The 12,255-nt window shown below is 33.1% G+C and overlaps 1 protein-coding gene across 2 annotated transcripts; it reads left to right on the top strand.

Annotated features, from left to right (window-relative positions):
• The first annotated feature begins 5,545 nt into the window (after window positions 1–5,545).
• On the top strand, window positions 5,546–7,766 carry LOC145128532 (uncharacterized). 2 transcript variants are annotated; one of them, XM_079063324.1, is made up of 8 exons: window positions 5,546–6,154; window positions 6,258–6,416; window positions 6,492–6,557; window positions 6,662–6,754; window positions 6,826–6,969; window positions 7,050–7,157; window positions 7,267–7,318; window positions 7,424–7,766. In XM_079063324.1, the coding sequence occupies exons 1-8, from the start codon at window positions 5,828–5,830 to the stop codon at window positions 7,564–7,566; spliced, it is 1,092 nt and encodes a 363-aa protein (XP_078919450.1). In that variant the 5' UTR covers window positions 5,546–5,827; the 3' UTR covers window positions 7,567–7,766. The 2 variants fall into 2 exon arrangements, with proteins under 2 accessions (XP_078919450.1, XP_078919451.1); XM_079063325.1 differs by having other exon boundaries at window positions 7,416–7,766.
• Window positions 7,767–12,255: the final 4,489 nt, after the last annotated feature.

The following is a 12,255-nucleotide window of genomic DNA, read 5'->3' as shown; positions in this document are numbered from 1 at the left end:
ATTCTAACTTACAATTTGAACAATACTGAGCAGACCTTGGCCCAATTGCACAACTTGTTGCAGACAGCTGAGGCAGGAATGAAGGGTAAAAGTATACCCTCCACGCCTACAAGTGCCCCTGTGTTGGCTATTGGACAGGGAAAGGGGAAAAAGAGGAAAGGTCCTCCCAAGCAAAACTGGAAGAGCAAGGCTCAAGCTGGGTCGTCTAGTAATGGCCGAAAGGCTAAGCCCAATGGTTCCACTCCCCATGTTTCTGATCCAAAAGAGGCCGTTTGCTTTTACTGCAATCAAAAGGGGCATTGGAAGAGATCTTGCCCACAATATCTGCAAGATATCAAGGATGGCAAAGTGAAGCCATCTTCGGCAGGTATTTACACTATTTCTGCTAATAACTCATTATCTTCTCGTTCATGGGTCCTTGATACAAGATGTGGTTTTCATATCTGTTCTGATTTGCAGGGACTAAAGGAAAGTGAGGAGATAGAGCGAGGAAGGATAAACTTGATCATGGGAAACAGAAAGTCTTCACCAGTGACCAAGATCGGAGTTTATCAGCTTCTGCTTAGCAATGATGTTAGATTAGATTTAATAAATTGTTGCTATTCGTCTGAGATGACGAGAAACATTATTTCATTTCATGCATTGTTCAGACAAGGTTTCAAATATTCTTTTAATGATTTGAATGGTTCAATTTCTGTTTATAAGAATGGTGTTTTTATGTTTGAAGCTTTACCTTGTGATGGTGTGTATGAAACAGTGACTTGTGTTGATAGCTTAGGAAATAGTGTACTTAATATTGACTTGTTTAATAGTGTAGACAAGGCATGCTTTTGGCATTGTCGTCTTGGACACATTAACAAGAAACGCATAGCCCAAATCCAAAAGGATAGAGTGTTGGAATCATTTGACCTAAAATCAGATGATATGTGTAAATCTTGTCTTCTGGGAAAGATGACAAAATCACCATTCACAGGGTCTTGTGAAAGAGGTGAAGGTCTGTTGGATCTCATGCACACAGATGTGTGTGGGCCCTTCAGATCAACTACAAGAGATGCTAATCGATTATATGTGACTTTCACTGACGATTATAGCAGATATGGAGGAGGATGAAGCAGAAGTGTTTCCAGGAGTAGACATCTGAAAAGAAAGAAAGTTTTAGTTAGATTTCAAGATACCTCAATATAATAACCCAAAGATAAAATATCAAGGTTAGGATCCAACTATGAAGATTCACAACTTAGAAATGGGATGCCGAGATCCAAGTGTAAATTTCATAAAGGTAGGTGAATGACGATTCACCAATTCCACCATTAGATGAAACAAACGAAGTGAAATTCCTAATTCTTTTGAGATACATTGAAACTATTCAATGGCATGTTTTAATCTCAGATTATGCTCTTCTATTTGTGACTGGGATGCCGAGGATCACAAACAAGATGTGAATAACCATGCAAATGTGTTTGGTAACCTCATTGTCTTTATCATTAACTATTGATGTGCTGGTAAACCACACACGCTCCATCAAAATGACAATTATGAGATACCCATTACTACTCTTTATTAGTGCCCTTTAGTGTGCTGGTTAACCACACACGCTCCACTAACGACCAATAAAGCATAATGTGCAATTTCATGGATTAGCATACTTTTCACATTTTTCCTAAAGTAACTAGAGTTGGGATTTTAAAAATAATGTTCTAGTACTTTCTTTAATGTCATTATACTTTTAATGAGAAGTAGTTGTCCTATCAAATCCGTTCTGCTAACGACCCTCCACTAATCAAGGAAGCGGTGGGTGAGAGTGGACACCCATTCAACTACCATTTTATAGGCAGTTTCCTTATACCCCCCTTATAGATTAGCTTCGTGAATGAGGCATACTAGCGATTTGACTGACCATATTCTTATACATATATAATATTAAACTTTTAATCATAATACATATATAGGGTGTGTTTTAAAACATTTTAAAACTTCAAGGGTTTATATAAATTTCGAAATTCAAACTATTAAATTTAAATTTAAATAAACCAATTAACTAGATTTAATATTTATCTTTTAATTAACTATTAATCAAATTATTAAATCTTGTAAGGATTATCTAATTAAATTAATCAATTAATTTAATCCTAATCCTTATCCCTCTAAATTTCGAAAAATAGGGTAAGGATAATTATCCAATTAATCTAATTAAGTAACAATTATCCAAAACAAGAAACCCTAAAACTTCTAGCAATTTCGAAATTTACAAGGGAGGAGGCTAGGGTTTTCAAAACCCTAACCCTAATTTCGATTAGGGTTCTTTGGAGGCTAGGGTTTTCGAAAAAACCCTTTTATCCAAAACCCTAGAAATCGAAAATTTGGCCTTTAGGGTTTAATAGCTATAAACCCTAATTTGCAATTCAACAATTATAGCAATTCAATTTAAAACAAACAATGGCTCTGATACCACTGATGGGTATTAGGTAAAACAAATAAACTAGAAAACAATTCCTAAGTTCACATGCAACCTACTTTGGATCTATGTTTTAACTATTGAACATATAACTTTGAATTGCAAAACAAGAACCCTAGAGGAGAGAGGCTAATTTCGAAATTAACAAACTAGGGTTTAGGAGTTACATACCTTTCAATTGTTATAGCAAACAATTGATAATCCTCTTGATCTTGATCTTGATCGTCTTGGAAGCTTAGCACCACAAATGTAATGCCTCTAATGGAATCACACCCAACTAGCAAGAAGGAAACTTGGAGGAGAGAGGATGGAGAGAGTATGCAATTTCGGCCTTAGGGTTTCTTCCAAAGAAATCAGTGACCTCAAATGTGAGCCAGGAGGCTCCTTAAATAGCTGAGGGATCTAGGGTTTAGGGAAAAACCCTAGTAATCCTTTGCTTAGGGCCTAAGCAAGATCCAAAGGCCTTATTTGGACCCCTTGGACGAAATCTCTAGGGTTTCCCCTAAGAATTTCGTCCACCTCCTTCCAAGGGGGTTCTGGAACCTTCCACTCAACTATTAGTTAATTGAAAACTAGTCCCTGCACTTTATAATTAATTCTTTTAACCCCAAAATTAATTCTGATTAATTTCTGGCTAACTATTAATTAAACATAATGATTTCTAATTAATATATTAATCTTTTAACATATTAATAAATCATTTATATTAATTCATTAATCTTATAAATTAATATCTCTCCTTTCATAATTTCCTTGTCCAGTTGCTAGGTTGAGGGCAACCCAAAAGGACTGTGCTGCTATCAATTCAAGTACATACCAATTATAGTTATGGGCTTAGACACCTAATCCAACACCAACGCCTTTTCTTCCTCTGTTGTCCATTTCTTGGGCGATTCCTTTCCTATTTTCTTGGGTTCCAAACGAATCCCTTCCGGCTCGAAATCCATTTCGGGTACGACTCTGGGTTGTGATTGAGCTTGGAATTTGGTTTGCGTTTGGGTTTGTGATTGGACTTGAGATTGGAAGTTCATTTGAGGTTGGGATTGACATTAAGGTTGGAATTGTGGTTGGTTTTGGAATTGCGATTGGTTTTGGATATGATATGGTTAGTATGCACCGACATAATGGAAATTAGGAGGTGAATAAATAGGTCAATCACTTTGACTTTGGATGAAAGTAGGTGATGAAGGTGAGATTGGGTTTATGTTTTGGATGTTTTTTTTTGTACTTTTTGGAGTTCTTGGGTTGGAAAAGGAAACCATTTTTTCACAAAAATGAAGACTTTTTGAATAAAAGATGGAAAAAGGTAATGCGGTATGAAATGTGTTAGTGAGTGATATTTATGTAGGGTTAAAATAGGGGTAAACTTTGAATTAAAAAAACGGTCAAAAATTTAAGTAAAAAGCGAATACATTTTTTGAAATTTGAAAACTCCCCACACTCTCTCTCATCGACTTAATCTCACCGAGGCCCAGTGTTCACCGAACCCACGTCGGCTTTTGTCGAGTCTCACTGAGTCCACTCCGCTTGGCCTAATGTAACGGAATTTTAAATGTGTGACGAAAACATTAAATAGGGGCTGTCATTGTTAAAATTGGAAAAGATAAAGATGGAATGATTCAATAAAACCATTAAACCACAAGGACCAAAATAGTAAATCTTTGGGGAAAATTAAAATAAAATCACATAAATAAAAATAAGAGTAAATTACACGAATGGTCCCTATGGTTTTGGGTAACTTGCATGTTTGGTTCCTAACTTTTCTTTTAATTCACACCGTCCCTAAAATTTATCTTTGTTGCGCACTCGGTCCCTACTAGACGTAAAAAGACTATATTGGCCTCCTTTATTTTTTTAATTTATTAATTCTTTATTTGTTATTAAGATTTTGAAAATATGTTTAACAAATGAAATGGGTCCCCACCCTATCTCTCACCCCTAATTTCTATTCATTTTCATCTTCAGCTTCAAGACATCTCAAGACATCGACGTCTTCACCATCACCTTCTTCTTCCAGTCCTTCAACCTTGGTGAACCAACACCACACCTCACCGTCTCTTCATCGACTTTTCCACTACTACAACCCAACCTGTCATAACCCTTGCTCGAAAAGAAAACTGATACCAAAAGAAAAATTATAGAACCAGATCAATTGAAAACCAAAATCTAAAATACAAAATCAAATCAAAACTTGAAACCCAAAATGACCAAAATCGATCATCACTCTCTCATTCCAGTTCTTCAACTCTGTTGAACCAAAACCCCACCCCACCGTCTTTTCACCAAATTTTCCACCATCACCACCAAACCTGTCATAAGCCTTGCTGGAAAAGAAAATTGATACTAGAAAGAAAAATTGTAGAACCAGATCAATTGAAAACCAAAATATAAAATACAAATGCAAATCAAAACCTAAACTCCAAATGAATACCAAAATCAATCGGTTTCCAAAAATGCAAAAGAAAATCGATCGATTTCTCAAACCTACAATAACTGAAAAGGGATAACATAAGAACTGCTTGTAGGTAAATCTGGTCCATCGCTATTCCAGAACACTCATCAACTAACCATTGTGATGTTCCGTCGAACCCATGTACCAACACCGGTCATCGACGAGATTCTTGTTGGCAAGCAGATCATTCAAATGTTTGTGGAGTTCTCGAAGAGGGAGAGAGGGATATAAGGGCCACCGACGAGGTAAGATCGCCGCTGAAGGTATGATTACACATGCCGGAGGATTTTGACGACTCTTGTGCTTGGTAATTTACCGGTTAAAGAAAAGAGAGGTTGAGAGATTAAGATAGGAAGGGTTAGGGTGGGTGTGATGGAGTGGGGTGAGTTATTTTATTTTTTAATTTAAAATAATATATAAATGATAAAGAAATTTAAAAAGGAAATTAATAAGGGTAAAGTAGTCTTTTTAGGTCGGTTAGGGACTAAGAAGACAACAAAAATAAGTTATAGGGATTGTCCGAGTTAAAAGAAAAAAAAAAGTTAATGACTTATGGACCAAACGCACAAGTGACTACAAACCACAGGGACCATTCGTGTATTTTACTCTAAAAATAAATTCATCCGTTTCTTTTGATTAACCCGCTGCATAATCCATAAAACCTCCAAAGAAACCACGATAAACTGCTGTGTGTGTCTTGGTAGTAGCAGAAATCGAAGAACTCTCCGAGTAAATGTAATGAAGCAATTATTTTTGGTATTTCGTCTTTAACGAACGAGAAATCTGCTAATTGTAACGATTTGTTCGAATCCCTTCACTTAAAGATTCAAACATATGCAAACGTTACGAGTTGGCGATAAGAAGAATTCATTGTTGCAGAAACTCTGTAGCAGATTTAGGGGAAACCACAACAACTAGCAATGAACTCCTTAATTGCAAGGACGAATGGTCGTATCATCGGGATTTCATCGTATGGAGTCACAACCTTAACATCGAGAAGAATATTAATTGATCGTTCTCCAGCGAAAATCGCAATAAATTATGAGCATGTTTTGACGAGGCTTTGTGCTCGGTGTTACTGTTCTCTTAAAACAACCGGTGTTAGTAAATCCAAGTCGAAGAAATCAGATTCTAAAACGGCGGCGATAATGGAGGAAGAGAAGAATGCTTTCTTTGTTGTCCGGAAAGGGGATCTTATCGGTGTGTACAAGAACTTAATTGATTGTCAAGCTCAAGTTGGAACTTCTGTATGCTCCTTTGTCATCTCATTTTCCTGGAATTATCAATTCATGGATTTGGGATTCTAATTAGGCGATAATGTATCGTTTACTTCTCTGTTTTTTTCAATAGATATGTGATCCTCCTGTCAGTGTGTATAAAGGCTACACCATGCCCAAGGAATCTGAACAGTATTTACTCTCTTGTGGGCTTAAGAATGCTCTTTATTCCATCAGAGCCATGGATTTGACAGAAGGGCTATTTGGAAGCCTTGTGCCATGCCCTTTTCAGGTAACATAAACCATGACTTCAACTATAACCAATTTGATCAGAAATAGTACTTCAACATCTTCTTCTTCTCCGCAGCATCCGCATGTTTCCATAGCCGAATCCAAAAGAATTTTTCATGAAGCTTTAGGGTCCCAAACTGCAGTAAGCTTCTATCCCTTTCTTTATATCAAACTGTATATCAAACTGAAAAGAAATCAAAGTGTTTATGCTACTTAGATGATGGTCTCATTGTTATCAATTGACAGGGTGCTTGTATTCTTGAGTTTGATGGCGCATGTAAAGGAAATCCAGGACAATCAGGGGCAGGAGCTGTGTTAAGAACTGTTGATGGAAGTTTGGTAAGTTTTTAGGGCTTGTTTTCTTGTCTCTTTTCTTATGATGTCATCAACTGATATACCTCTGATTGTAGTTTTGTAGATTGCGTGAAGGTTTGGGTATAACAACTAATAATGTTGCTGAATATCGAGCTATGATTTTAGGGTTAAGATATGCTCTTAGCAAAGGATTCACAAGTATATATGTTGTAGGCGACTCTAAACTCGTTTGCATGCAGGTATTCACCATATCTTATTTGATCTCTCTTTTGTGCAAAAGACATGAATACCCTCAAAAGAAAAACTTGTTTTGGTGTAGATTCAAGGTCTATGGAGGGTGAGAAATGAAAATATTATGAAATGGTATGAAGAAGCAAAAAGACTAAAAGACGAATTTCACTTTTTTGAGATCAATCATGTATTAAGGGTAATGAATAATGATCATTTGAGTTCATTAATTATATAAATAAGCATCTTACTCTTCTTTTTATGGTTGTTAATCTTTGAAAATTTTCATCTTTTGTGCATTTTTAAAGAACTTCAACTCAGATGCTGATGCTCAAGCAAACTTAGCTGTTGTTCTTGAAGGTTAGATTTCCTTTCTCTTTATAGGTATAATTTGTAAAAAAAAAAAAGGTAAATATGTTGCTATTATGAGTAAAAGAAGTAAAGTATGTTGATATAGTTGGTCAGGTTCAGGAGGAGGAGGGTTGATGAATAGTAATGGAAAGTCAAAGTCAAAGTCAACAATCAATCGAGTCTTCCAAGATTGGCTTCAACAAGGTGTTTATGAGCACAATATCTGCCATTTTTGTCCATATTTATGGAGGTTGTAAATGATTTTTGGTCATGCTTGTGGTTTTAGAGCGATACGAAGAACTATAAAATGATATTCTTTTGTATTTTTAATGATTGATAATTGTGTGATGCGGTTTTTGATGATATATATAGTCTAACAATGTGTATAATATGTGTTTGATTGTATGATTTGGATCATGTTATTCTTTTATATGTTAAGATCTTAGGGGTTGCTTCTTTTTTCTTTCCATTAAATCTTGTATGGAAAAATGGCTAATAGGGGATAAATTGTTGTATACATAATGTTTATTTTTTTTCTAAACCAAATAGATTGTAAATTGACCATTTTACTCTTCCATTCCAAAAAACTAGTTTCATAATATTCACGTGAGATGAGTTGGAAGGGAAAAAAGAATTTTACTCTTCCATTCCAAAAAACTAGTTTCATAATATTCACGTGAGATGAGTTGGAAGGGAAAAAAGAAAGGCAAGTAAAAAGGTTAGTGACTTAATACATTAAACCAAGTTATATATATATATATATATATATATATATATATATATATATATATATATATATATATATATATTTGTTCAGATTAGATGCTTAGCCCATTAAATGAAAAAAAAAAGCTACAATCTTGTTTAAAAGAAAGAGTAAATTATACGAATGGTCCCTATGGTTTGAAGTAATTTGCGCGTTTGGTCTCTAACTTATTTTTTTAGCTCAGAAGGTCCTTACTATTTGTTTTCGTTACACATTTGGTTCCTACTTATTACACGTTTGGTCCATGTCTTACCTAAAAAAATTATTATTTAAATATGAAAAAATGGTAGGGTAGGTAAGGTGAGGGGAGTGGGGTTAGGGGTGTGTTTATTTAAATAAATTAAAAGTCAAGGGCAAAATAGTCTTTTTAGGTAAGACAGGGACCAATCCCGTAACAAAAACAAACAGTAGGGACCTTTTCAGTTAAAAAAATAAGTTAGGGATCAAACACACAAATTACTCTAAACCATAGAGACCATTCGTGTAATTTACTCTTAAAGAAATAAGAAAATTATTATTGATCACAAAAATAACCTTATTTGTTTATTTTATCAACTAAATGATTAATTTCATGTTTTATAAAGTACTAATCTTGGAATTAAAAAGTCTTCAATTTTAAGATGTACAATTAAGAACAATTACCATCTTTTTGATATTTTCAAAGAACTTCTCCCTATGTATAATTGTTCTTCCATCCTTTTTTTTTTTTTTTTAAGAACTTTGCTTGTAACGGTTTATTGCTTCATATGGATTGTCAGTATGATTATAAAAACAAACCCTAATTTGAGCATCTTGATCAGTCTGAGTTGAATTTGAAGGTGAAGTTAGGATGAAGAAAGTAATAATATATTTTTTTTGTGATGATATGTGTTATGTAATGTAATAATGAGGTTTATTTTTACGCTTTTTAATATGCAAGAAATAACAATATACTTTTGTTTATCTGTTTATTATAACATCTCACTCTCATTTCTTTATGCCATAATATTGTTTTTTCATTTTTTTTCTCATTAAGGCATTAGACTTTGAAATAATTATCCGTTTTTTTTTTCATTTTTTTCTTATTAAGATTGCAGTCTAAAAAATCTACCCATTGTAGCCATGGTTCTAGAAAGCTCGTCATGGCTCCAAGGTTTGTATCTGACACCACGCTTTAAGTAACATCGTCGTAAGTCATATATATATATATATATATATATATATATATATATATATATATATATATATATATATATATATATATATATAGAGAGAGAGAGAGAGAGAGAGAGACTTAGGTTCAATTGAGAACAATTATATAATTGATAATGCAAGAAAAAACATGTATATATATATATATATATATATATATATATATATTGCCGCAAATCCTCCTACGTACTGGCGCGACAGAGGAACATAATATTCATGTGAATATTAACCACGACCACTGGGTCACATATTTCTTTTTGCCACAAAACCCTCCAGCGTACCGACACACCGAATGACTGCAATATTCAAATGTGAATAAGTATATTTATATATGAATATATAATGTATATTCGTACATGAATAAGTATATGCATATTCTCAAGTGATTATTCATATATGAATATATACTTATTCATATATGAATATTATCTGTTTCGTCGTCCCGGTACGCTGGAGCTCTTAAGCTGTAGATTTACAATATGCGAGAATATACTTACCTTTATATTCACATATGAATATTACGTTCCTCCGTCGCGCCGGTACGTTGGAGGGGTTTGCGGCAAAAAGAAATATGTGGCCTAGTGGTGATTGCGTTAGTTGCGGTGGTTGTGGTTTATATTCATATATGAATATTAGTCCCTCCATAATTGTAGATGAGTTCCCATATTTGTTCTCGCGTTTTTGATTTCATAATTATTCTCATTTGAACCTTTCCAATATATATATATATATATATATATATATATATATATATATATATATATATATATATATATATAATAGTTTAAATTATATATATAATTATTAGTTATATACAAAATTGTCGACTTATGTCATGGTTCTACGAACGTCATGACTCATAAAGTTTATGTTTGATATTGCCGCCATAACATGCCTAACATTATTTAAAACCTTGATTGTAGCTATAAAGTTGTTTTGTATTTTGATGATATTGTTGTAAATGTAATTTATTTATTTATCTTTATTATAACATACAATACTACTTTTATTTTTTCTATTACAACATTGTATTTTAAAAAATCTATCAAGTTGGCATTATATTTCTATCTTTTTATCTTCAAATATCTCTTAACCTAACACTTAATTTTATTATGAAAGTTATTTGCTGCAAAATGGTTTATGAAGAAGATATCCATAACAACTAAGAAAAAAAATTCATTTTCTGACAAAAAAAAAATATGATTTACGTGTTGGTATGAATAGTTACTTTATAAAAGGGCAAATGACACATTTTCCCAACAAAATATTTTGAATTTGCCCATCAATCCCAAAACTTTTTTCATTGCTTTATTGGGGAACGAGGTCGGTTTTCACCTGCCTATTTGGTTTCTCTAACCTACCATTACCAGTTTCATGTATATGTGTGCTTTTACTTAATTAAAAATTTAAAATTAAATCCACCTCACATCTTCCCCTCTTGTCCACAACTCCCTCCTATATATATATATATATATATATATATATATATATATATATATATATATATATATATATATATATATATATATATATATATATATATATATACACACACACACACACTCATTTAGGGGTGAGCATTTGGACTCGTGGACCGGACCTGGACCTTTTTTGGACCCCCTGGCCTCGGGTCGGTTCCCAGTTCTAGGATTTGATCAAAACGATCCGGTTTTTTACCGGTTTGGTCCAGCCGGTTTTGGGTAAAAATCAGTTTTGGACCTGATTTAAAAAAATAGAGTTTGTAATTTAGAGTTGTAGATAATTTTAGACTATAATTTTGGTTTTTGGTGTTATATTCAATGAATTACAATCCTTTAAATTTGAGATATCAAAGCTGAAATATTTCAACTTTTCCACAAGAAATTTAAACTTTTGTATTATGTAAAAAATTTTAAAAAAACATATCTCATTCTTTTTAAGTTGGATTGACATGCGATTTTTTTCAATGTGTAATTTAGAGTTTGTAGATGATTTTAGACTATAGTTTTGTTGTTTTTGGTGTTATATTCAATGACTTATAATCCTTCAAAGTTAGGATATCAAAGCTGAAATATTTTAGTTTTTCAGCTATTATTTTGTGTTAATGTAGAGATCGCACAAGCTTAAACATGTTAGATTTAAATAACAATGATATAGGACAATGGAAGATTGGATTATGAAGTTTGTTATTTGGATTGATTTTAAAGTTTAAACTATGATTTTTGGTGTTACGGTAATTACTTTTGTATGTTTGTGTTAAGATTGTTAACTTTTGTTGGTGAACTTGATTTATATGTTAGTTGCTTTTATTTGGAAAATTAATTTTACAAGTTATAATATTATAGATAAAGTTAGATTAGTGTTACGCATGAAATATGATAAAGTCATTAACTTATTTAATTCAAAGTTTCAATAAATGGTATAAATAATCAAAGTTTGACCGGTTCAATAGGTATAAGAAACGGAAACATATTCATTTTTACGAGTTGTACCGCATCAAACCCAAAAACGTATTCATTTTAATGAGTTGTAACGTATCAAACCCAACAACATATTTGTTTTAACGAGCTGTACTATATCGAAAAAAAATACGTTTTAACGAGTTGTACCATGTGCATGTAAAGTTGTATAGTCCAACGGGTCCAAGAACCGAAAAAAAACCCGGACATGGACCTGAACCCGATAAGTCTTATTCGGTCCGGTCCACGGTCCACAATATTCTCCAAAACCGATTCGGTCCGGTCCAAATGTTCATCCATGCATTAATTGGTCAAGCTTTTCTTTAAAATATTGCATTAGTACAATATAATAAATTTCGCCTAGAGAAAATTTCAGCTCACTGACCGACAATGATTGAAAAAAAAAATGTCCAAAGTTTCCAAAAAAAAAAAGAGAAATGCTAATGCAAAATTTTGATATTCCAACTATGAGTTTTTAAGACGAAACAAAAATTATAATTTTCAGCTTGTACTTACCTTAAGTTCAGGTTGTTGTTCATGATGTTCCCGTT

This window comes from Lactuca virosa, chromosome 8, assembly GCF_052849685.1.
Source record: "Lactuca virosa cultivar CGN04683 chromosome 8, Lactuca_virosa_CGN04683_v6, whole genome shotgun sequence".
Lineage (NCBI taxonomy): Eukaryota > Viridiplantae > Streptophyta > Magnoliopsida > Asterales > Asteraceae > Lactuca > Lactuca virosa.
This window is presented reverse-complemented; position numbering and strand designations above follow the sequence as displayed.